The 27576-nt window shown below is 42.3% G+C and overlaps 1 protein-coding gene across 2 annotated transcripts in view; it reads left to right on the top strand.

Moving 5' to 3' along the window:
- Positions 1-27576, top strand: part of mpp7a (MAGUK p55 scaffold protein 7a) — a 147664-nt gene that overhangs the window by 42759 nt on the left and 77329 nt on the right. For both annotated transcript variants that reach the window (XM_084340178.1, XM_084340179.1), the window contains exons 3-4: positions 12745-12863; positions 24737-24814. In XM_084340178.1, coding sequence (XP_084196304.1) covers positions 12745-12863; positions 24737-24814 — 197 coding nt within the window. The remainder of the gene's footprint in view (positions 1-12744; positions 12864-24736; positions 24815-27576) is intronic.

Here is a 27576-nt window from a genome sequence, read left to right as displayed (position 1 = left end):
ACATACAAACACAGAGAGAAGATAAAGTACTGCGCTCAGGCTTTTACCATAACAGGAAAAATATTATCATTAATTCAACTATTCTTTAGTAGCAGCTCTCCTATTTCTTCACCAGATTTTGGCAGGAGACTGTGTGAGTGTGTATGTGTAGATCTTATTAAAGTGCTCATCATTGGAGTGTTTGGAGAGCAAACACGTGGGCAGATGAATGGAGGGCACATGTAAGATCATACCATCTCTCTCTCTTTCTACTGCGCTCTCTCAGCCCAAATATACAACAGGCCTCTGTTTGAATTAGATTCTAATAAATGAAACCAAAAAGTGAAAAACAATTAAAATAAAAGTTAAAAACAATAAAATGTTGGAAAACTGGCCTTAAAGTACGGCCATGGGGAGTGCTGGAGAGGCTGTCTTGGTGATTGGGTTACTGCGGACTCATTTCACTGTGTGTCTATAAGGTTTTTCATAAATGCTTTGGAAGCAGATTAATGACAGGGCTTTAGTTGATGATGCTGGCCCTGATCTTGGTATTTGAAACCTTTTGTCTCAGTCTATCCAATCTCTACTCTCAGCAAAGCCCTGCCCGGTGCTAGAGGACACTGTTATGTGACATTTTCTTGGCTGTTATTCTTTAGATTTAGTACACAAACACACATTAATTCACATTCTAACGAGGCAGCCAATAAGAGACATAAAATTACCTTTTAATTATGCAGACACTTGACAGGACTGATCATGGGGAGCCTGCTCCAAAGAGACTTTCAGGCGATAAATCTAAACTCAGCTCAGATTAACCTGAACACTCTGTAACCCAACCTCCCCTCCAACAAAGCTATGCAGCTGCTCTCTGCAGGTCTGTTCTCTCCTCCAGAAAGCTGCTGGTAAGTCATTTCTCCTTCTGTTCAGCCATGATGGAGTTTTGTTGTGGGCTCAGTCGGGGACAGATAACTGTTACACCCCCACTCAGTTTGGCTCGGCTCATCTCAAGTTTATTTCAGCTCCCACTCAGGGATCTGCAGACAGACAAACCCAGCCCACTCTTCTGTCTGCTACACACCATTTATCTTCCTGCTGAACTCCAGTAGCTTCAAGGTTAAGTTTTGCGTATTTTTTTTACATTGTGTGGGTGTTTGTGTTTAGCTGCCATTATATTGCTGGCTTCCAAAAATCTCTACATACCCCTAGGAGATGTCCAATCAACCTCAATGCAGAACTCACCTCCCTGCAAAAAAACATAATGAACAATATGAACAGAGACATTCAAACTAAAAAAAGATGAAAAAGATTGGATTGTCCCAATTTTTTGGCAATATTGGTAAGTTTATCATTGTTTGAAATCAGTGAGAAGCAAATGTACCATCTACTTCATACAGTACTACATATATGAAACATTTCACTGTATGCAATGATGTGAAGGACTCAGAGTTAGTTCAGTAATAACTTGCCCCATCACTTGATGAAGGTTGTACAATAATGGCAGCTTCATAGTCTGCAGATGAGGAGCACTCTCAATTGCTTCTAACGTCTCTGCTCTCCCATCAGAGACTCCCAGATTTACAACATCTGGTTTATGCCATTCAGAGGTCCGTGAGCCTCCTGTAGTGAGAGTAGATGTTTGCTCCTTGTAGCCCCATTTCCTCCGTGCTTCTGTAGTTATGTGATGCAGTTTTGTGGTAGTATGCTTCATCTGTAGGGGAGAGGTAGAATGTGGTGATAGTGGAGATTTACCCTAATCTCCCTTGGATAGTAGAGGACCATACCTTGCCATATCTAGTTTGACAGGTTTAAGATGAGTCAAAAAGTAAGAATTTCATACATTGCTGTCTGTATTAGGGTTGTCAGTTATTCCAAGTTATAAACAAGTCTAACAGAACCCTATTTCACGACCCATTCAACAATATTATTGTAAGGTGTATCTGACTTTTTAACTCTGATATCCAAATTGGCGCCAGCCTCAAAAATCCAGTATCTTCAATCTATATTTTTTTGAATTACAACTGGATAATTTTCTAAGATGGCCTATATTCATTTTATTTATCTAAACTAATAAAAACACTCCTATAGATAATGCTCCCACAAACATTTATTACCTCCAAGTTACCCTACGTTACCCTCCAGCACCTATGGTCTATCTTGTTTGGATGTGCACGCTTTTAACTTTTTATACATATAGAACTGTGGCCATTTCTGCTCTTGTTCCTTTTCCACCTCTGGTCGTGGTGTGAAATCAGTTGGTTTTAACCGACAGCTCTGCCCAAAGCTACTGCTAAGTCAAGTGTTTGCTGACAAGCCCTTCAAGTGTCATTAATGTAACTGCATGGTGCCCCTCAAACCATTCACCAGAGACCAGCCGAAATACTTGCACATACATTCGAGCAGGCACTTCTAAAGACCCTGATGCCCTTTTATTAACCTCATTAAGATTAACTGTGATTCCAAGCCGTACCTGCATGTTCTATCTAGGTTTACAGCCCCCGCACAGCATTTAAAGATAAGGGTGGTTCAGCCATGCACATCTGTGGAGGAGGTGGGCGACACTCACACGAAAGACTTCACATGGAAATCTTTCGATGGGACAACGCTTTTACCAGATACACTAATAAGTTACTGGCTGCATGTGTGCATGTTTGTGCAGAAGCAATGGCTGAGCAATTTCAGCCATCTTATTCTCTCCATTCACTCCACTGTTGGAGGAGGCGATTGCTGTGAATTGATACTAAATAATGAGATACAGATATTCCTTTAGTGAAGCACTTTGTCACTGCATTGATGCGTGCACATACATATACTCATATGTAGGACAAATACATATGTAGAAACACAAAACTCAAATAATTCAAACTATATGATATAAGTATGGCATTATTGTTTTTTGTTTTTTTTCTCTTCTCTGTCAAGGTTAACAACAGTACATTTTTCCATCCTGATGTCAAGAATCCAGAACATCTGGCCCTAGCCGGTCTCAACTCTTGGGAGACATTGGGGAGGGTTGGGGGAGGACTTTGGGGAGGACAGGGGGGATCGCTTTCCTCTGGGAGCTTCCAGCCATTTGTCGTGGTCCCTGGCCAATAGCCAGCTCTGTGCCGCAGTGATACAGTACCGAAACACAAGGATTTGTTGCCACTGGAAGAGCTCCCTGTTTCCAGTTACATCAGAACTTAAATTTCCACATCGTTTTAGCAAAAAAAAGGAAAAATGTCAAAGGACGCAGATGTAAAAGTAAGAAATCAAGAGTGCAACTGGGAATGGGAAATGATGACTTTGAATTGTTTGAATATGAAGAATTCTTTTACTTTTTGTTGAGGTGTGATATCTTCTACTGCTTTCATTCAAAAGCACACAGGGTACTAAAGTGGTTATTGTTGAGCAAGACATGATCAATTGCATTAGAAAGAACTTGAAAACAGCTTCACAGACCATGTGTCCGGTTTGACAACAAGGCAGTAGGATGTTGAGTAATAGCCAGCAACTTTGAGACATTGAAAGATTTTGAGTGCAAACTTAAAGCACACATTTTGCTATAAATGTATGAATAAAATGAAGCCTTTCAGGTGGTATTGGCATACATGCCTCTGATATCCCTGGAAGACTTGTTTGAAATAAGTAGCTGGCCAAAGCTTTGGACAGAACATGCAGGCCTGTGCCAGAAAGTCTGCTGCTGTTCCATTGCCACATTAAGCAGAGGTGGCAGGTCATTTTGATCTGGTCAAGTTGTTGTGGCTTCTGTGTTTTGTCTACTGTGTTAGAGCAAATCTAAGCATAGCCGGCTCTGACTCGGCTTAACAGTGGCCTTTCATTTCATCTGGGAAAAAGTCCTAGATGACCACTGCCAAACTCAGCCTTGCCACAGACTTCAAGTCATCCAACAAACATGAGGCTGGCACTCTGCTTTATTATCCATCCTCCACATTTAATTTATCTGTCTTCCGTGATACTGTCTCTGTCATCATTGTCTCCCCAGGTATTCCTAACTTTTTGTCTATTCTCCATGTTTAATTCCTCTCACTCTGTCTTTCCTTGCGTTGCACACCATTTGAGTTTTCGGGAAGTGTGGCTGTGGAAGTATGAAACTACTAGGAACTCTACCCAACTTATTCCCAGCACCCATGATACCCAGTGCAAATTATGGGCACGACTTTTGGCACATTACTAAACCAGCACTGGCTTTTTCCATGGTAACAGGATGCTAATCCTGCAATTGGTAGGGCCTATCATTCATTCATGAAGATCTAAGTTAGTGATTTTATCAATTAAATACTACTAAAAAAGTATTAAAGCTTAGCCCACTAAGCTAACACTTCTAATGCCTTAAAAGTGTGGCCAGTGTGTCAGTTATTTTGATACTTTGTTACTCACGCAACTTCTGGCAAGGAACAGAAGTATCACCCATAATTGTTTCCCCAGTAACCTCGCTAATAACCTCCCAGGAAACCCGTGGCTAATTCCTGCTGCAGGTGCTTCCACTCAAGCCTCACTTGTCTGCAATGTGATTGTGAAAGCTATTGTAGCTGAAAACACTGCTGGCTCTTCAGGTTGCTGACAGATCCGGCAGACTATATGCATTCAATTATGTTGATTAGACTTGTACTTTTGTCCTGAGCTCTGTTTTCAATGTGCTGACAGCTCTTTGAAGTGTAGAGGTGGGACGAAGCATGGAGCACATGACATGTGAGGTACTTCATACATGCTATTCGATGGCATGTTGAAAATAAGATGAAATAAAGTAAATCCTTTTTGACCTATTCTGGCCCATTGGCCTATTCTGGCTCTGAAAACGAAACTTTGATAAGGTCCTGCAACCTAGATTATTTTTGGTCCCCCTGAATGAGGCATGATCTCAGCCAGAGCCAAATAATCTTTGTAAACCCTAAATTGACAGACATCCAGATAGTCATATATGATCAGAGTGACAGTTAATTGCACCTAGATCGGCCAACTGTACTTCCTGAAGTCATTTTTCCATTCTGTGTAACCCTAACTAACATTTCGCACAAGCCACTCTCATCTTTTCTTCCAAATGGTGCAGAGACCGTGACACTGAAATATCGTTGAAGATGATATTGGAGGGCTCAGTCTCATCACTCTTTTAATGTGGAGGAATGGTTTGGTATTTGGAAGGGCTAATTTGAGAAAATTTCCTGTTTTTTGTTCCCCCCAATAGTGAAGTGAGATATCCACCCTGATCGTACATACCGTGACGCGCTCACTATCATCATGTCAAGTCTGCGAGTGCGTGAGATCGAAAGACAAATATACTGCTGATAGACGGCCCTAAAGTCTACAAAAATAAAATCAATTTGCTTACCTCTATAATCTTTACTTCTATATATTTCTATATCATGATGTGGTTATATATTATTTCTGACCTAGATGATTCAAGTAATGTTTCAGTAGAGTAATTGCTTTACACATAAATGATAAGTTCTACAATGCCACACCCGTATCGCAATGAACTGTGGATGATTAAATCACTGAAGTCTGGTGAAGTCCACTCCCCAGGCAAACTCTCTGGAAGTCTGCAGAAAGTCCACTTGAGAACCTCTTGTGGGCTGGATAAATCATGGGATTGGACAGTCTGCAAGACTTGCAGATGCACCGATACTCATCGGTGCTCAATTGGATGTAGGTCAGGGGAGCGAGATGGCCAGTTAATGCCTTTGTCATCCAGGAACTGCCTACACACTCTTGCCACATGAGTCCGGGCATTGTCCTGCACCAGGAGGAACCCAGGGCACACTGCACCAGGCTAATGTCTGACAATCGCTCTGAGGATTTCATCCTGTTACCTAAACACAGTCAGGTTAACATGGCTATGATGTGGAGGTCTGTGCGACCATCACTGACCTACCGCCAAACCGGTCATGCTGGATGATGTTACAGGCAGCACAACGTTCATCACGGTGTCTCCATACTAGGGGTGTAACGGTACACAAAAATCTCGGTTCGGTACGTACCTCGGTTTTGAGGTCACGGTTCGGTTCATTTTCGGTACAGTAAGAAAACAAAATGCAAAATATAAATGTGCTAGCCTAGTTGTTTATTACACACTTTTGTGCTTTTAACAATAGGAACATTAGCCTATACAAAGCTAGAATTCTGCTCAAAAATATAAATACAATATTCTGAAATGTAGATATTTTGAAAAACAAAATAAAAATAAACTACATTGGCTCAGACTTTTTCTTACAAAAAATATTTGCTCCATCTGATGTGCAAAATTGAACAGTTGCAACACTGAACAGTTTCAAGTTGTTGCTCAGATTATAGCAGATTTTGTTTTTTCATAAAGGCCCGGTATGATTTTCTGGCTAAAATGTGGGCGAGAAGGTAATTAATATCGGGGCTCAATTACCTTTATCATGTGTTTGAAGCCAGTTTTCTCTACCACTGAATAGGGTCTTAAATCTGCAGCTATAAAAACACCAACGGCATTTGTTATTGCTTTAGCCCGATCTGACTCACCAGGCAGAGGCTCTTTAAATGCGGTGGGGAGCTGTGTTTGTACTACGCTCGTCTTTCTCTTCGTTGTAGCGATGTTCACGTGGGGGTGGTGCCGTTACAAATGAGTTAACAGGTTTGACGTGTTGCCAGAAACATACCCGATCTCAGATGAACAATGTCGGCAAACCGCTTTGGTTTTATCAACCTCTCTTTGTCCCTGTTTATATTTCACCGGGAAGCCAAAGTGTTCCCAAACGGGAGACCTTAATGTCGCGGGAGGGTCCTCAAGCTCTGGCTTATTGCAAATGCTAGCGGCATTAGCCATGACGTCCGCTACAACTGCTGTTTGTTGTGTCTCGGTGTGCGCAACTGCGCATGTGCGGCTGCAGCATGCTCCAAACGTGCTGTCCTCTACTTAATATGTCCGTGTGGAAACTCGTTCGGTACGCCTCCGTTCCGAACCGAGCACCCCGTACCGAAGCGGTTCAATACAAATACATGTACCGTTACACCCCTACTCCATACTCTTTCATGCCTGTCACATATGCTCAGTGTTAACCTGCTTTCATCTGTGAAGAGAACGGGGTGCCAATGGCGGACCTGCCAATTTTGGTGTTCTCTTGCAAATGCCAATTGCTGCAGGGTGCTGGGCTGTGAACACAGGTCCAACTAGAGGATGTCGGGCCCTCATGCCACCCTCATGGAGTCTAATTTCTGAGAGTTCGGTCAGAAACATGCACACCAGTTGCCTGCTGGAGGTCATTTTGTAGGGCTCTGGCAGTGCTCCTCCTGCTCCTCCTCGCACAAAGGAGCAGATACCGGTCCTGCTGCTGGGTTGATGCCCTTCTACGGCCCTGTCCAGCTCTCCTTCTGTAACGGTCGATCTCCTGGTATCTCCTCCATGCTCTTGAGACTGTGCTGGGAGACACAGCAAAACTTCTTGCGACCACACATATGGATGTGCCATCCTGGAGGAGCCGGACTACCTGTGCACCCTGATTGGACTGCAGGTACCGCCTCATGCTACCAGTAGTGACAAGAACAATAGCAGAACACAAAACTAGAGAAAAATCAGTCAGGAAGGATAAGGAGAGAGCAATTTTCTGTGCCCACCACATGCCAAACCATTCCCTTTCTGGGGGTTGTCTTGCTTTGGCCTCTCTATTGCACCTGTTGTCACTTTCATTTGCACCAAAGCAGGTGAAATTGATTCATAATCACTTGTGCTTCCTAATTAGACTGATTGATTGATATCCGTGAGGTTTTTGACTTTGATTAAGTGTTCCCATATTTTTTTGGGACAGTGTATATTACCCCTCTTTACACTCCTCCATGGTCTACCACTGTATCCCAAACAGAATACTGCTGGGCTCATTGTAAGTTATGTTTGAAGATTGCAGCGTTGCTAAGCTAGTACATCTTTTAATACTATGTAATTTTATGTCTGGTAGAGGATGCTGCACCAGTCATATGGTCACTTAATCCTGAGAACCAATGCTCCCTCTGCTGGGAGTGGACCGATGACATATTCTGTCCTGTCCTGTGTTGGCTGTGAACAAGGCGACCTAAACACTTCTCCTTTTGTTTGGCACCCAACTCAGGTTGAATCCGTCTTCCCACCCACTGTCTGTCTGTCTGTCTAGAGTTTCTCCCTTTGGACAGAAATGTGTTTACAGTAGTGCTGGAATCATCATCGGTAATTGTTATTTCTTCCTGTTGCCGAAAGCCTTCACTCCGCGGTCTTTTCATGGTGTTCCTTCTCATCGTTGTCTTTATAGTCATCATTCTTCTTCTGTCTGCACACATGTTTTATTCAGATGTTATTTATGTATGTGTCTCAGATGTTGTGTTTTCTCACTGATTCTTGCTTCAATTCATTTTCCTCTTTGCTCTCTGTTGCTAGCCGCTTTTACACAGCCTGTTTCAGAAGGGACTATTTTGCCTTTAATTCAGTCTCACTGTTCTGTATAAAAGGTACAAGGGCAGAATTGGGGCATCGTTGTTCCTCCTTAAAGCTGAGAGCCGAAGTAGTAACCAAGCCGAATATAGCTGTTAAAGGTACGACCCACAACTTGGAGAGCTAGCAGCAGTGAGTAGCTAACTCAGACAACAAAAACAACCACCGAAATGTTTAAAATTTGGGGAGACAATGAGGTCCTGGAGCTCCTTACTGTCTGATCAGAGGTCGAGATCAACAGCCATATAACAGGGTGCATGTGCATATAAAACGTCACACTAGACAAAAACGCTGTTGTGTTACACATCATGCTTCTTTTGCTTTCAAGAAAGGTCTTAGTTGCTGTTAAAAGGGCTTGTGTCTTCCTATGCTATGCTTGAGGCAGCCTTTCCTCCTCTTTTAGATGGATAACAAGGGTGTAAATCAAAGCCTGAGTGGATTAGTCGACAGAGTCAGCAGCTGCCTTTTTATTTTATTTATTTATTTATCTTATTTTTTTGCTGCTATCCCTGTCTGAGATGGCCCCCAAGCATGTTAGTAAGGCAGTGTTTGAAATAGTGACCCACTACATTCCCATCTACCCCCTCATCCCCCCACCAGTCTGGTTAGCCTCATAAACATTGTTTCTTTCTATATGTTCCTGAAACATATATGAGGGAGCTCAATAACTCATTCAGCACCTAGGAGAAAGTGCAGGGGGGAGGAAATTGAGTTGAAACCTGACATTCATTTCCTGTATTCGAACAAGTTAATTTTCACATGACAGAAAGTTTGTCTTTCTGTATGTAGCTCAGTTACAAGATGGAAGTGGGGTCCATTAGCATCTGTGCTGTACAGTCCGACATGTAAGTCATGAACAAACTGACAAATTTCTCTCACAGCACCACATGTTGGCCGAGTGTGGTGTGTAGGTAAATAGTGCCAAGTGACAAGTTACAATTTCATGGCAAGGGTGATATTTACAACCACGCAAAAACCCTGTGTTGTCAGATTAGTCCCTGTCATTTCCTTGCTTTGCACTGCTTTTACCTATGTGACTAGCAATTTGACGCACATCATGTTTAATGCATTTCATTGTCTGGGATTTTTTTGTGTTTTACATAAAAGAGTCTGTGAAAAACACTATTATTTTCTTTGACCGCTGTGGCGGTGTGGGCGTGAGAGGGGAAGTGCTGTTTGGCAGTCAAAGTGGTCACTTCCTCCATACGGGAAGCTTCAGAGGCCCTGGCCTCTCCACTTTCTCTGAAGACTGTTGCGGCCATACTGCGCAACATCATGCTGGTCATCAGGACCTCTGGGCTGGTCCAGCACTAGCCACAACAGAACCTAGTGGTCTACTACAAGACTCTGCCAGCTCTGCTAGACACAGCTGCCGCACGAGAGGGTCCAGAATAGTCTGGCCAAAACAAATCAAATGAAGCCAGACCAGCCCTGCAAGAAACAAGTCAGTCCACCCTTTAGTGGTGAAGGCTTGGCGCGATCTTGATTCCTTTCTTCCTCTTTCCCCCTCTCTCATTTTGTCTCGTGCTGTCTGTGCTGGACACGGTTTCTGATGTTACATAGATACATGTGTCCATACATCTGGCCCTGTTTTTTTTTCTCTTTCCACTTTTTTATAGTGTCCACACGCAGTGATTTTACCACCGCTGTGGTTGTTTTTTTGGCTCATTTCCTCTCTCTCTCTCTTTCTACCCTCATTTCTCCTCCTCGCTTGTCCACCCATACATTCTTATATTTAATTTCAGCTTTGCACAGTCCTTGTTTAACTCTTGGCTCCTATACATCTTTCTGTTGTTGTTTGAAACTGGGTTTTCTCTAGTTCACAGGGTTCAGCCTGACATGGTGACCCAAGAAGTCGAGCACAGTGGCAGCTTGCATTTTATCATTTTTTCCCATGATGTTATCATTTCTGATCAGCTAATGGAGCTGATGTGTTTACCATAATGTGTCATTGGCTTGGATAGGGAGGAATTTGTGTCAAAAGGAATAAAAATTTGAATCACTGAAAGTGTAGACAGAAGGGGAGACTTTGCACCTGGGGGAGCTTAAAGCTTTGGGACTCTCAGTCTCTCCTTCCCTCCCTCATCCCCTTCATCTCCTCCTACCCAGTATCTCAGCACTGCCAATAGTAATGATCTTACCATATCTTTTCCCCCCACTCTCAACACCCTTCCTACACCCTTCACCTCATCCCAATGTCCCTTTAAATCTTTTTTGTAATTTATTATGTGAGATGTTTTGTTGAAAGTTCCAACTTTTAAAAGATTGAGCATGCCAACTGCCCTCAGGCAGGTTTGTTAGCTAAAGCACTAGAACGTTTCTGGTGATGAGGACCACAGAACCAGGCATCGGATAATCACATACCAGGGACAATATGACACACCAAGCTTGAGTGAAACCACTGGGGTCGCTGTAATGACTGGTTCACATGTTGTGTGTAAAACCTCTCTCGTGTTCAGTGGCTATTTCTCTCCATTGTCATGCTGCTTTCTTTAGCACAGAACTTTTGTAGCAGTGAGGTATGAGGTGCTAACATTAAGCAGAATCCATGTTGGGAGCTGAAGAACAGGACAGGATATAATCTTGATAAATCCTGTGCGTCTGCTTAAAGATCTCCTTGTTGCAAACCCAAAATCACCTCCAAATGGAAAGCAGAGGGTTGAGAGTGGCAGATGACACTCCATCTGTCTGACTGCCCAGCAGCAGCAAGTTAGTTAGCCATGGCTCTCTTGCCAAATGGTCTGAGCTGCCAACACACACTTGCTGTAACCCAGTTGGAGAGCCCGCCAGTTCAGTCAGTCAGTCAGTTCAGCCAACGACGTCAACCATTGTTTTTAATCAATCATTTTCAGCTACACGTTACACTGTGGTGCATTTTTTTCCCCTCTCTTTCACTCTGCTCTGATGAAAGACGCTCTCAGGGAGGTAGCCAAGCCGCTAAAGTTTGTTTGGACGTTTCGATGGCTCCACTGTGAATGTATTTAGAGTTTCTTCACATGATCACTTGTTACTTCAAAAGGTTTCAAGCTCTGTGTGGTTATGTTGGAGGACTTTGAATGTAGGGGGTCTTTCTGGCGCATTTGTAAGGGGGTCTTTGATGCATGTTACCTGGCTTCAGTGTACTCTTTCTGGGCCTGACCTTTAATGTTATCCCTCGATTAGTGCATTACAGCCACGCTGAAGACCAGAGCAGAGCAACAAAAAGTATCTGCCACCACTATCCATTAGTTGTGCTCCAGGACTGTGTTTGGAAGGAACCACACTCACACTAGTTTTGCGGTCTCTCCCTCTGAGTGCTTCATCTCCCCTGTGCTTAATTTTGAAACTATCAGCTCCCCAGTCTGGTTCCCTGTAAATTTAATTTAAATTATTCAGTCATAAGCCGGGTTAGCAAAACCTCAAAAGACCTTACAGATTTCAGCATGTGTGATTCTGAAGGGAATCAGACTCATCTATGCGACTGCTGATCCATGCACCCCTTTTTCTCTCACGTCACCAACAAACTTTGCTCATGCTGATGACCTGTATACAGGCCACATAGGCCTGGATAAATGCAAAATTCCACTGTCATTGTTGACTCATGAGTTCAGTTGGTTTACAGCCAAACCTGTTCAATTCCCTTACCTCAAACCCAGTTATTTTAAGTGCAAAAGGTTACCTCAGAACAGTACATGACCATCTTAGGCTTTCAATATAAAAATAACCATAACCAGCACAACAGCCACATAGAAATTATCCTGAGTACTTCTTCCAAAACTTCTGTTTAGCAAACACACGTGCATTTTACTCCAGACATTGATTGTTTGCAGGCAAGAAAGATGTGAGGATGGAAATCCTCCTGAGGCATGTGTGCCATGTCTTTGCTTGCGAAGAAGAAGGTTAATATTGAACTTTTAAACTAATCAAAAGTGGAATTTCTAGCTGCTTGGCATGAAGTTTTTTGGACTTCTTTCTGATTGGGGACAGCATTGTTCCTCAAACAACAGGAAAGGCTGGGACAACAGCGGGAAGCATAGGCTAGGGGGAAATGCTTTATTGCCTCTATGTTTCCTTTTCCTTCCAGTGACGAGCAGAAGAGCACAGTATTTTTTATGTACCTTTTAGTACTTGCGGGTGTGTGTTTATTTTTGTGTGTATATAGATCTGAGGAAGAGACAGAGAAACAGAGCGAGTCCACAGATGAAAATGAGTTTGTGTGTGAGTGTGACTTAAAATCTATAAAAGCTTTGGTATAGGCATTTGGGTATATGTTTACAAATGCATGTGTTGTCCGGGTGTATATGTAATGCATGTAGTCATACTTCCCACTGCCATACCAACCCTCTGTTTCCTCTTCCTTGTTGCAGGTCTGTATGAGCTGCTGGCAGCTCTGCCTTCGCAGCTGCAGCCTCATGTCAGCTGCCCAGAGGACAACACTTTCCTCCAGGACATGTTTGGAGAGAGAAGCCTCCACTCGCTGATCAAGGTAAAACGCAAAAAAGGACCTTTACTCACCATTTCTTTTAGAGTTGTGTAATAAAGTTTCACCTGGGTGTTCTGTTATTTAAGGTACTTTCTATCCATCATAGTTAAGGGACTTTATTTATAAATGCATAAAACTATGCAAACTATCCATGTTTATTTTAAGTACTGTTAAAAATGTTCTTGCCAATCATTTGCTGTTTAACCAGCAAGTAGTAACACTCGCATTGTCATTCAAACAGTGACAGTTTTATAATTGTGAATTGAATTTAACTAGCTATCTCCCAAGGATCCACACCAAAACATGATGGGGTCTAGTCTTGGCCAAGACCCATCCTCCATCCAAGTTTTCATGGAAATCTGTTCAGTAGTTTTTTGTGTAATTCTGCTGACAAAACGACCAACAAACGGACACAGGTGAAAAAAGTAACCTCCTTGGCGGAGAAAATATTAAATAGTGGGAGAAGTTATCACAGCCTCAAGCCAGACACTATTTAATTTTAACATTAGATCTAAAATCTCCCTAAAATCTGCGTCTGAATTTGCATTAACCACCATTATTGTCAGATCCTTCACGGATCCTCGTGGGACAGGACAGAATATGAACCCTCTCTCCTGCGGCCCCCACCCCTAATCATAGGCACTTTATTGTCCGTGTTAAAATCCGACCTCTTCATTTCACATAAAAACACTTTTGCACCTTTGCTCAGCGCTCCTTTATTCAGCCCTTCTCCTTCCAGTCTCATTCATACATTTCTAAGTTTATTGTCATTCCAACAGTCTACCCGACCAGATCTTCTAACTCCCTCTCTGCCAGCATGAATGGACCTGTGGTCTGGTTATTGCCAGTTAAATGAACTAGCTGCAGAGCTTGGGGAGAGGATGAGCACACTTGATATCTTTATATGTTAGCAGACAGACGGAGGTAATGAATGTAACACACTCTGTCTGTCTTCCCTAAACTCATCTTTGCTTGGGATTCTTTGCAATCCGCAGCCAATCTCTTTCTATTGGAAATGGAACAGGAGGGTTTTGTCACATGGGTTTTTTTGTACTGTAAATCAGCTTGTTTGTCAGTCACTTTTTAACCAGTAAATACAAAATATGTAACAACTGCTTCAGCTCTTTCTCTGGTTCATTGATGTGACTGAGAATTCTTTGTCAATTTACTAAGAAAACATCTCTAATTGTTAAAGCAACATCAGATGTATCCTTTGTACATTGTCTCTGTTGCTGGCATGATATATTTCCCCCTTTGGTGGTCTCTCTTTCTCTCCAGCCAGAATCATTATTTCACAGAGACGATTGAGCGAGAAAAATCGACATAATTTGTATCCCCTCCCCTTAAAGAAATCTCTTCTAAGTTTGTTTGTTTAGGATCCAGGGTTGTTATGCCAATGTGAGCATAAAAAGAGCTGAATTATGTTATATCTCAGACGCTGGAGTAAAAACCATGATGTCGGGACTTGAGGAAACCAGGAGGCTGTCCTTTGATGCCCGGATTGTTTTGAATGGCCAAAGAATAAGGCATTTTGAACATGGATAATGATGGACGGGTTCTCATGCTTGCCGGCCCCAAAGAAAACACTGCATAGTGTGGGGGAGAGGGAATGATGCTAATGAAGGTGGCTTTATGTTTCTGTGGTATTTAGCCAGGCATAAGGGTGAACCTTAAGGGTAAGATGTGACCTGCTTGGCATTTCGTGGTGGTTCAAGTTTGCTAATTAAATGCTTAAATCCAGGGTTTCCACCATTGAATAAGGTTGGATGTCTGATGCTACAAATATCCCTATACCGCTAGTTATTGCTTTGGTGCCACTTGAATTTTGTGGAAGTTTAGCTCTAAGTGAGGACGACAGAGTTGGCTGTGTTATCGGTGTAGATTTCTCATTTAAGTGTACTTCTTTATGATGCCTGTGGAGATGTCCTGCCATATTTCTCGTGTTGCCTGTGGATGCGTATATAACACTAACATAGCATAGCTTACAAACTGTGGTTTTCTTGTCAACAACACGAACGTTGTTGACATGACTCACCGGAAGCTCAATTTCCCAATTATTCCTTTATCTTAATGTAGAAGTACGTGGTGATTACAAGCAACCACATTTAGTTCTCTTTGCATGATGCATGGTGGTTTTGGACTCAACTTTCAGGATAGGCTACAGGCAGGAACTGCTGCTCTTCCATTGAGAAGAGGCAGTTGAGGTTGCTCAGGTATCCTAATTGGATGCATCCTGGATGCCTCCCTGCAGAGGTATTTCAGGCATGCCCATCTAGGAGACCCAGAACACTCGGGATTAGGTATCCCATCTGTCATAGGATCGCCTTGGAATCCCACATTTGGAGCTGGAGAAAGTAGCTGGGGAGAAAAAAATCTCTTCACACGGCAGCCATTTTCCTCCAACGGTCACGCTCAGGGTGAGAAACTTGAATGCTGCTGTGTCCCAGGTAGCAAGTGGTAGGTAGGTAATGTCGCATATTGTTGTCATTTTACAGCTTCCCAATTGATCAGCAACTGAAAAGACGATGGATAGTGAAAATCTGGAGGCACATTTGGCCATATTTCAAGGTAAAACAACATATTTGATAACTTGCTAGCTGATGTTAGCATTCAACAACTTCCTAGCTAACATTACCGTTTGATTACAACCTGTGTGTTTGACTTACAAGTGTAGACAAAAGTCTCCAGGATGTGCGTTGATATTTCTGAATCAGTTTACGGCTTCCTAATTGTATTGCATCAAAACAGTGTTGTATCCAACAGTAGTGTTAGCTAGTATGTAGGGGTGCAACAAAGTATGTACGTCAATATATTGTGGTCCTTCCCCCTTCCCCTACAAGTATCGCTACGCTGGCACCAAATATCAGTATTCTAATAAAAAAAATGAAGGTGCTGTAAACGGATTTCCCTGACAATTTCACTCCCCAGGGTCGCTACTTTATGACTCCTCGCAGTGGCTCTTTTCACATGAATGAGTAAAAACTTGAACAGAAGTGAATCGGCAGAAGAAGAAGTTTGCAGTGGGATAATGGTGGACAGCAATGTTAAGAAGGTTACGTTAAGAGATGCCCCAGCCCAGTTAAATAGGACAAACATAATCAATAAAGACTGGTACAAGTGAAGTACACATGCAACACCACAAACATGCAAAACCACTTGCAACACCACCACCCTGATCTCCTCTATGAGAAAGCCGGTAATGCTTATGTTGTAAGCCAACTTGCAGTGGTGAATGCAGTGTTTGAAGCAAAGCTTCCTTTCTGATCCCTGAGGGCTGTCAGTATCACAAGTTCATCGCTGGGTTTATTTTCATGGACCCTCGCCCGTACAACGTGGTTGAGAATAAAGATTTTCGGCGAATGCTACAAACACTGGAACCAAGGTATGGAATACCAAGCAGAAATTATTTAACCGAAAAAATCCATTCCAGCTCTTTTATGATGAGAGCAAAAGTGGAGAAAGCTCTCGGTCTACATAGAGAATTGTGCTCACCTGCTTTGGATGGACTTCACAGGCCACAGAGTCCTACGTGACAATCAGTGTGTTCAGGGACGCAGTAAGAATACTTAATACACTTTAGTTTCATGTTGTTGTTGTTGTTTTTTCAATTTCAGTGTGTCAGCTGTTTCAGTGTGTCCAGTTAAAGTGCAAGAGTGCACTTAAATTGTTATGGCAGCTACATCAGTGTGTTCCATAACACAGTGTGCAACTGTGCCAATTGTCAATACCGTTCAAATAAATTGGAAAGGAAATTTTGTATCACAGTGTGACATTTGTGCTTCCCACATTTAGTGTAATGTCAGAGGAAAATGGCGGCTGTGTTAATATGGTTCATGAGGGTCATAGTTTGGTCATTGGTCTTCAACCTTTATTTCTTTTTTGTGTATAACGGTTTCAAAAGGGAAGTTAAACAAAAATTTTCATCTTTTGACTGTGTGTGTGTGTGTGTGTGTGTGTGTGTGTATGCATGAAAGAGGATGAATGGTAAAGTCAACTTTGTTCATGAGCCAGAAAGAAAGTGAGTAGCTCAGATTTTGGGGACCATGTCAGTGCAATTCAGTAAATATCAGTTAAGGTCTAAGCTAATTGGACCAAATTCACTACTGCTACTGTGTTACAATAAATACCCTCCATACAGCCACAACATGTTCAAATATGTATAACATCAAACAACCTCATTATTTTTTCACCAAACGAGCCTGTTTCTACCTTTTTTCTTATTCGTTCTTCTTTCAATGGAGAGAAACTGAGCTACTTTAAGCGTCTCTTATTATTAATGCAGAGGCATAAGTGGAGACTGCCCTGCTCCAGACAAGCAGAACTATGTGTTTCCTTTGCTTTGTACTTGGTACTTAGACGTGAGCCAAATGGACGGACAAGCAGACTTTAAAACATACAGAAGTACAGAACAAGCATATCACCTTACAGCGGAGACCAGCACTCAGATGCAACATTCAGGTGAACATGGCTAATGTCAGTGGCACACCATTAATAAAAATCTATTGTCCCCTTCCTCAAAAGCCCCTCCACCAATTCTCTGCAGATTCCACCTTTTATTCCACAAAGTTGTGTATGGGATACTTTGGGAAGGGCTAAACAGTAGAGACAAAACACACACATTATGTTAATCTGACAGACTCGACAAGCCAGGTCACTCATATGGAAACGCTCAAGCTTCACCTGGGTAATTATGGAGCATCAGTTACTGGTCAGTCTGTCGGGAGGGAAAGAGAAGGACCAGAGGAAGAAGTGTCAAAGATTGGAAAGACAGACGAGAAAGAAAAAGAGAAAATTCAGACCTACGTGAAGACCAGAGTTAGGCTCTTTCTGTCTCTCCTCACCTGCTCCCATCAGTTGGTTGGAAAAGCTTTCACATCCCTACTAATCCTATTATGTCGGAGATGAAACAAATATTTTCTAATATCATCTTTCAGCAGGGACTGAGGCTCTCAAGTTTGCCTCATTTTGCAGACTTTTCAGCGGTGCATTATCAGAGCTGACATGAAATGTGAGTGCTGGCATATATAGCTTGCATCGCTAAAATGATGCAGACAGTTCTCCTCTTTTCAATTAAAGGGGGTTACTCAAGTCTGCTTTTTTTTAGATTCTACCACGCTCACTGTTCTCCTGCCAAGTTCCAGCACCACACAAAGCTACAGGCAATATAATACTATATTCAATTTCCACCTGCCTCAGGTGGGGCTCTCCTTTAAGACCAAGTTTCTGTCAGCAGGCCTTTAGCCAGGTCCTGAGATCCCTCATTTTGCAGTCAGTCAGTTTTCCCTTAAACTCTGCTCCTGTTAGTTGCTAATAGGCTTGGCGCTTGCACACAGCATTATTGATGTGGGCTTGCCAGTATGTTTCTCGGGGCCACAGGCCTTTAATGACATGTAAAGGTGCTACAGCTGACACTTGTGGGAAGTTTAAGGTATTTTTGATGAATGAGCTAATTTTCAGACAAACTGGACTGTATTCCTTGAGTACCAGACATGGTACCCAATGAAAAACCAGATCGAGCTTGAGGTAGCCCTCCCAATTTTATGACTCACCCTGTAATGTCCATCAACTTTACTTCTTGACAGCAACCCCTTTGGCACCTATCTTATCATTCACACAGCTTTCTCACAGTCCTTATTACTAAGGGAGATTTATTTATTATTATTTATTATTTAGGGGTAACAATAACCCTCGAGTGGAGTTAAATAAATACCTGAATGGTGCAAGGGAGGTTCTGACCTTAAAAAGAGATGACATTAATTTCACTTCCTGAAATGAGCAACTGAATTGTGTTGCTCAGTCCAAGTCCTTGTATTGAAAAAGCTAGGGGCTTTGGTGCGGTCGTGAATGTATATTAATGAACTTTGTGCATACACTGGTTACAGTGCTTCAAATAAATCCACTTCATTGCAATGTTTTACTCTGTGCTTAGGCTACCTTCTTTCATAGGAGTTAAATGATCACATACTGCACAAACTCTAAAGATCATGCTCAATGTCCACAAACAAGCACCTCTGAATTGACCCAGAAGAGGTGCACGGATAGACGAAGGATGAAGCCAAAGGCAAGGTTGTGATAGGGACAGTAGAGAGGAGGAGGGAAGCTCCTTAGAAAAGCAGACAAGCTGCAGCATGGCCTGTTACTGAATAACCTTAAATCTCATTGACTTGAACCATGTCTAAAGCACTGGGGGGACAGTGAAAACGAAGACGGGCCTACAGATCCACCAGTCCCCTTCTATCAATCAAATGTCTGTATTGGTAATCAAGGAAAATCTCTGGAGTGATCACACAACCATTATTCCAGGTCACTTTGGTTGACCCTGATTTGTATTCCCTAGGACAAAAAAGCACTCAAAGTGAAACCAGAAGGTCTACACAATTTGAAGCCAATCTTTAAAGGACATAGAGCATAGGAACGACGCACAGAAATGGAAAATGAGGTTAATGGGGCCATATAGTATGTTCTCCCTTGTCGGATGAGAACTGCCTGAAGACATCATGGGCTAACCTGGAGCCATTAAAGATAGTCTTAACAAAATGATTACTTGTATTGACTGCCTCAAAAATACACTAATCATCAGATGCAGTAAGTCAGTTCATTTTCCTTGCTTTATGGTTTCATATGAATAAGTTGCTTGATTAGTATATGCCACTTACCTTTGTTTTCACTGGTGAGTTTATGAACTGTGCCGTTACGGGTAGAAACTGAAACAAAAATGGAAAACTTGCAGAGATTTATAACTGTCTCAAGACGCATTAATCATTTGTATTCAAGTGTGACTATGTCCTGCAATGTGTATGGAGGTGTGTCAGGGGCCACTCTGCTGTGTCCCCTGTCTAAATGATGTGGCCGTAGTGATTGTTGACCCCTTTCCTCTCTTTCTCTCTCTCAGTGGATCTACTGCTAGCACTTAATTAGCTGTCACTTTCTGGAACCACTGGACCACTCTGTATAGGGTCTTGGTCAAGGAAAGGTGCTGGGTTTGTGTGTGAAATCCTTGCTCAACAATGTGAGGATATACAAAACCAAGCATCTGCATATTTTCATCAAGACTCTCAATGCACCGTTGTCCAGTTCAGGACAAGAACATGTCTAATTTGATGAGATGATCAAGATCACAGAAATGTTCAACAAATTTTTGTAGAAAGAAGTCATACCAAGAGGATCATTAAGTCATCCTCATGGAGAAATAGGTATTGACAGACAGACATTGACAGGGCAGTATGACTCCAGTCTGTTGCTCCCAGGCTCTCTGATGACTGTCAGTGAAGTTGGCTAAACAATTTTTTACCATGACAAAAGATTGTTGTCCTTGTTTAAATGTCGTAACAACAAAGTCATGTTGACTGGATGCTGTCATATATATAATATCTGGTCCTTAATGACACCAAGTTGAATGTCATTTTGGTCGTCATAAAGTCAGCAGGCTCGCTCCATTGCACCTTCAACAGACTGATGGAAAATGGTTCTGTCATCTACAGGAGTGCTCCATGAACCACAGCACAATATCCAGGACTTGATGCCATCATGCCAGGGCTAAAGCAAACACTTTGAAAACCGACCCACTGTGACAGAAGAAAAGGCAGATCTCATCTTTTCTCCCTCTGCTCCTTGAGTATACATATCATTTTACAGTTGTTGCAGTTGCAAACCTGTATGGCTGTAATTCCCCCTTCTCGATTCCCTAACTTGGTCTGGTCTACCAGGCCATGGAGCCTTGACAAGGTGTTCCGAATCAGACTAAGAGATCAGACCCGGATGGATTAATTGAGACCTGATACTTGATCTGCTCTGGTGGGTAGAAATAGAAGCAGCAGTTGGAGAAAGATCGTCAACCCGAACCAGCCCGACATTAAGTTTTTTTTTGGAAGAGGACATTAACCAGAGGCCTTGAACCTTCTTGCACGACTCAGAAACAGAAACACTATCCAGCCCTGTGATCTCTATACCTTTCTTTCTCCTTCCATCAGCACACTTCTCCATCCATCAAGCTTTCACTCTCCTGCAGTTCTCTTCCTCTTTCTGTGCCAGACTTGGCCTGCTCTGGTGTGTCTGGAGTAGTTTTTGTAAGGCATGCCTTTTCCCTCAGCTTTACCTCCACGTTGAAAATCAATGCTTGAGACAGTTTCATACGCTTTGATCATGAAGAGGACACGATCACAGTTTGCATTGCTCAATTTTATTACTAAAGGTTTCTTGAAAGGTCTCTAAGGTGTCTGTGTCACCTTGATCGTGATCTGTGACAGTGGTTGGAGCTCTTGTCTGAAGAAGAAGGAGATTGATGTAATGTTTTTCTATCAGTCTGTCGTAGGAATTTTTAATTTTTAATTCTTACCCATATTAGTGTTTTTCTATGTATGTTTTTTCTCCACGTGTTTGATGTGTGTACTTTAAGCCCATGGGGTATTTCTGGAAGCAAACACAGCTTAGTCTGAGGCCTCCGTGGAGACGCGACACACACTGCTTCTTTTGTAGCATGCTTTTTTTTAAAGCTTTCAGTGAAGGTACACATTCATTCATCTTTTCTCAGCCTCTACTTTAGGGAGCTTTCCTCCTTGAGTTTTCAGCATTCTGGTCCTGACTCCTCTGCTTTATTTTACGCAGAAGTAGCACTACATTTCTCATCCGAGAAGCTTCAGAATCCTAGTCTTTGATTCGGCTGTGTGTACAGCAGTCGCTCTTTGGTTTGAGCTAAGCCCTTCTTGGCTGCAGCACACTGTCTCTCACTGTTTTTTTTTTTTTTGTTTTTTTTTTTATTCAACCAGGCCACTTCTCCTGTTTGCCAGGAGCCTTGCTGCCTCACCAATGGGACAGAGAATGTGCTATGCAAAAAGGGGGGTAATGACTTTAAAACACATTACTGCGTCATGGACAGGCACTTGGAAAGTGTCCTGAACTGTAAATAAAAGCATTTCAATCTTGCATTTGCTCGCTGAGCAGAGAAGAAATTCCACAGTAACTAAGTAAGCCAAGGTGGTGGAGCAACAACTACCTAAGCAGATGTCACTAGGACTGTGGTATGTTGGATGGAGCGATGAAGAACACTGGCAACCTTTCTCATTTATTTCATGTGTTTTCTTACGAAGATGATCAGGACAGATGAAGTAACGGAAGCTGCCTGCCTGTCCTTTTACAGCCTTCTACTGTTGAAGAACAGACAGAAGAGTCAGAACACTGAGTGGAGTTGTTGGGACATAGAAAATTGCTAGGAAACCCATTGCCTTAAACCAACTTTTACACAAAACTAAACATGTCTAGTTGTATTAACTTAGAACTATATTTGTATGTAGTAGACATATCAAGTTTATTTAATAGTCTTTACTCAAAATCATTAGTTCATATAAATTATTTCTTTTATTGAGTCTAAGTTATATGAAATAGCTATTTTAAGTTTAAGTAACATACAGTACATAAAATAACATTTCTGTACAAAGAACTATCTTGTAATTTGAAGGACAATTCAGTTTAATGCATGCCGGGAAGTCTGCTTATATGCTGTGCATCAGGCACCTCTCCTCCCTTACAGAAACTTAACATACTAAGTAATCTCTGCGTTGCATAATCAATGTAATGCATATCTCTTTGATTAGTGCAAACAACTAATTTGATTGAGCAATGAGAGAGGTTTTATACAAAACATAAAAGAATGATTAATGACTGCTCAAAAGTTAATTTAAAACTGAATCTGGGTTTACAGTGTAGAGAGTTAGCGTTCAAATATGACGTGGCTATGTGAAATTAAACAGATGAGTAAAAATTTCCAGCAACTACTCTAGAGTGGCAGTCTTCAATTTGATGCCATAAAACATGGAACACTCTGACAGCATTTTAAGCCAGTGCCACTTAAACAGTGGACTCAACTAAGGCTAATGTTTTCACCACTCCCAGCTTGTACACATTTTTGATCCCCTACCCTCTAGTCTCATGGAAGTTTCTGTGTTTCTAGGCATTGCACACCTTCTGTATTGCTTGCTCTGTCCAGTCACATTTGTCTGTCTTGTTCTGGGTTCTTCAAGTTGCAGCCTTTTGTGCTCTACAGCTGAGCTGAGCAACCATCTGCCTCCCTCAGGCCTTCAACAGATTACCTCCACGACACGCCTAATGCACCATGTTTTATAGCCGAGTAATGTCGGCTTTACACAGGGATTTGAACCTCTAAGCTGACCTTCAAACATGGCTGCTCTGTTGGCTGAGACAGTCCTAACGGGTCATGATTTATCACGGGAGACTGTGTGGATAAGTCGAGTCGAAATGGCTGTACCTGTTTAAGGCCAACACTTTAGTTGGAGTTCTGATGGGCAGAGAAGGGCATACATATGCAAAGACATTTAACTCATAGTTCTGTTGCTTCTTTCTCACCAGAAAGTCAGAAAAGTTCCATTGGAATGCTGAATTTATTGACTTTGTTTTGTGGACTTCTTCCTTTCATTCCTTCTTTCACTGGTGTTTATCTAAAACAGATGACAACTTGAAAAGATTTAGATGACCTCGTCTACACATGTTGCATGTCATTTTGCTTAACAGAACTTCCCTAAAATTTTAGCCTAGGGCCAAAATACCGAAGACCATCTTTGAAGGGAATGCCATTAGTGGGGACAGTTCCCATCCTATGATTGTGATTGTGTCATGTCAGAACATTCACCTCTCTCCAACTAGCATTCCCAGTATGCATGATGCTGCTACTGTAGAGCGCTGTCTAGTCACAAACGTGGTTTGTGTAGTGAGGAGGGAAAATTATGTCTAGCAACCTTAAAACAGATGTTTTAATTGCACACAGCATCTGTAGCAGCTTACAATGTGACAGCAAACAAACTGCTTTTCTTGTCATTTTTTGTCCCACTGAGTTATTCTCTGTCGCAAACTGACACAGCTCCATCTGTGTGTGTGTGTTTGAAATCATCCACATGTGTTTATTTGGCCCTACAAAACACGTTAGCCCAGGGGCTCATCTGTCGCTCTCTCCCCAGCCAGAGGGCCTTCTGTTCCACCATCTTGCTGGAATGCTTTCTGGGACAACCAGCCGGAGGCTCCAGGACTTAGGCCCAGCTATCAGTCAGGTCCATGGCCTTGCTCCCCTTCTCCATGCTAGGCCGAGGAGAGACTCAGGAGTGGCTGTTCGAAGGATAGTCATCTCTGTCTGTTCTCTGATGGAATGTGACAGCAGCCTATCGGCTGTCAACACATTCTTGCACAGCTGCACTTAAATCACAAATGGGATAGCTGTAGTCTTTTTTGCGTGTGTGTCTGTGTTTGCGTAGGCTGGAGCACAAGTGTGGAACTGTGTGTTTGACTGAATGTGCGTGGGGGCAAGCATCTGTATAAATTATTTCTTCTCTGCTCCACATATCAGTAGTTGAGTGATGAAGTGTTTTTGTGTGTGCAAATGAGTATACGTTAACACATGACGAGTTGGGTCTAGTTTCCATTTTAGTAACTCTCCAGAGTACAGCTTTGTCTCTCAACATTGTGCAGTTGCAGAGTTGAGGCTGATAAGGAAATGTATAGCCAATTTAACCAGACCGCTGAAATGATTTGGAATCCTTATCCGGCCATTTGGGCATATCAAATGCATGGTGGAAAACTGGATTGTTTATACAGTGATTAAGCAAACTGAAATACTTAGAAGCAGTCTGTTGTGCTCAATCTTGTGTGGAGGAACTCTACGTGTGATTGCTGGTAGTTTTAATCAGCTGTGAGTGTGTGCAACTGTAAGATAGTGTGGATGGAGGCTGTGCATGTTTTCATACAGTGGTACATGAATTTTTTGTGTGCACATGTATGTGTGTTTGCTTAGGGAGGCCTAGCCATGGCCTCTGCAGCCAAACATTGACCTCCTTCCTCTCTCGCTCACTGATGAACACAATTTGTCCTTTCAGATCCATGAACGGCTGCAGCACTATGAAGAGAGCAAACCCGTCCCTGTCCAGGACAACGCTGCATCTCTGGGCCATGAAGTAAGTTATTTCTTTTGCAAGGAAGACTTCCAGTTATTTGATTGCACTTACTGATGGGTGACCAGTGAAAGGAAAAAGCATTATAAAATGTCTTAATATGTCGTATGGTGTTGGGCCACCATGCCACCTGAACACTCTTGCACTGACAGTGGAAGCAGAGATGTTTGGGTTAATCATGGTCTGCAGTCATACCCCAAACAGATGAAGGGAGTCTGTGTGAATGAGTAAGGTAATCAGTCATAAAGCACCAGTCCCAAAGTGGTTATGACACAGGCTTTAACACTAATGTACCGCTTCTGTCAAACTTCCACAATCTGGATGTGTAAATGCTGTTTTTCTAAAAACTAGTTAAACCCAGCAGGAATTACTTACTAGCTTATGATTTTAAACAAAACTCCATGATTACTTGCTTTGTAATCCGAAAGTACCAGTACCCGATCAATCGGAGCACCCTTAGTTGTGGTATGTTTTTTTTGTTTTGGTTTTTTTTTGTTTTTTTTAGCAAAATGAAATACCACAGCCATTTTTCTCTGTTTTCTCTGGTCTGTAAATACTTGCCTCGTTCTACTGCAAAGTCAGCCCAGTTCTATGAAAAGGGCTCATTTTCAGCAGTGAAATTCTTCTTTAAATAGTGAGATTTGCTTAAGATACAGTTATGTGGTGGCTTGTCTACTTCAATGTACAACCTCAATATGTAAATTGGTGTTCAGTTGGGTTGAGTTTTGGTGATTGTGTAGGCCAGAGTGTGTTATTGACATCATGTTCACATTCATCAAACCATTTCGTGAGTGTCCCTGCATTTGTTATGTTTCTCTGCTGAAGTTTTTCCTTTCATTTGTCACCTGCCTACACACCGCATTATGTCTTTTCTTTCTTGCATGCCCTGTCTTCTGTTTGACTTTAAAAATCAAACAATCATGATTTGCTTATACTTAAATCCAGAGAGACTAAGCGTAAGCAGGTTGGAAGTTTGTCATGTTTTCTGCATTACAGCATTACAATATTGTGCAGATTGACCTCAAAAATTCAGATTAAAAGTGCCAAGTTCATTTTTAATCATGTGTCTGTAACGCACACAGTCACACATACAAACACCTCCCAGTAGCATGCAGGAGCCTTGGCAGGTTTGTCCTCTCACCTCTTACCCTGAACTCTGAACTGTCCCCTTCTCAGTTGGGTTTTTCAGACTAGCTGTCCCTACTCTACATACACCACCTACCCTCCTGCCTACTCTCTGCCCAAACGTCTAGCCATACACCACAAAATCGAAAATCCAGTTCTGCAAAGGCAGACCAATCATTTTCTGGAGATGGAAAGCTGGAGATGAATGAGTTGTGTCACATAAACAGAAATCAGTGGAAGAGAAAACAGTAAAATACTCAGATTCAGAGAGGAAGTATCATAGCAGCATCACCTATGGCGTGCATACCCTCCTCATTAATTAACCTGTTAATAAGAAGTCATCACAGACAATATGGAATGCTGATGATGATTTTCTTTTGTGGCGCCGCTGCTTTCTTCAAGCTGTGAAACAGATTTAGTGTGATTTATTGAGTAAACGTACAGTGTCCAGACATTTGTTACTGTATTGTTCGTGTGCACATAAGCATGCAAGTATGACACTCACATCCACACATGTGCATACGCACACACACACACACACACACACACACACCTGTGTAAACCCAAGAACCAGCCTGGCACGGTAAACGGAGAGGAGGAAAAGCCCTTTTACTGGTGTGTGGTTTTGTTTGAAATCCCCAGCTCTGTTTATTGTAATCAAAGTGCCTCTGACTATTCCACCCTTTCTGAAGAACCCACAGCCATACATCATCCTAATTAGTACTGAGTCAAGGGAAAGACGAGAGCAAGAGGGGCTGAGATCTTTACAGTCGGTTGGGGTACAGACCGAGTAGAGGAGGAGAGAGTCAACAGTGTCCTGAGACTGTCATGAAAGAAAGGCCGTCTTGTTTTCTAGAGTGGTTTTCCTGACCTTACCAGCCTCAAATGTCAGCGGAGGAGCCAGAATCACTTCTCATGCATCAATACAGATGATAGGAGTCCCAAACCACGCAGGACCTTAACCAAACCAGAATGGCTGAGCCTGAATCTGTTGGGACGATATTCTCAAATAGACATTTTATTGCTCCTTTTCTGTCTGTGTGTTTGTCCTACCCTGCTTTTAGGACACCGCTAACCAGATAACACTAGAACAAGAATTCCACCAGATTCAAGCAGCCAACAGAGTGTGAAGGAATCCTTCTGTTTCTCTTTCCTTAGTCTTTGCTCTGCCTCTCCAGGTTGTGGCAAGAGGCCATAGACTGTTCAAGAGACCCCCAACTATCAGCCTCCATCTCTCCTCCCCCCTTCCAGATTTTCTTTTATGCATTTTTTTTGTCAAATTACAGTCTGTCAAATTTATGCTTCCTGGTAAATGCCCCGCAAAGTGTCTCCCCGGGATTATCAGGTATCAGAATAAAGCCCAGAGATGGTGTATCAAAGCGTCTCACAGCACCGCACAATTCTGAGTCGCCCCTTCTTTGGCTGGTCCAAAAAAAAGGAAAAGGAGCATTGCAGTGTATTTTTAAAGCGGATTGTTTTTCACCCGTGTCACCACTCCAAATGAATGCTATTGAAGTGGTGGCTGAGGACTGAAGGGCAACAAGAGAGATCTACAGTTAGATGAAATTCATTTTGGGCTTGGGTTTCGGGTAATGGAGGCTTAATTTATTGCCTAACATAAAATGACACTTCATCCCCTG

Source organism: Pagrus pagrus, assembly GCF_965226575.1.
Source record: "Pagrus pagrus genome assembly, chromosome: 20".
Lineage (NCBI taxonomy): Eukaryota > Metazoa > Chordata > Actinopteri > Spariformes > Sparidae > Pagrus > Pagrus pagrus.
Note: the sequence above shows the minus strand (reverse complement) of the source record. Positions and strands in the feature narration are given on the sequence as shown.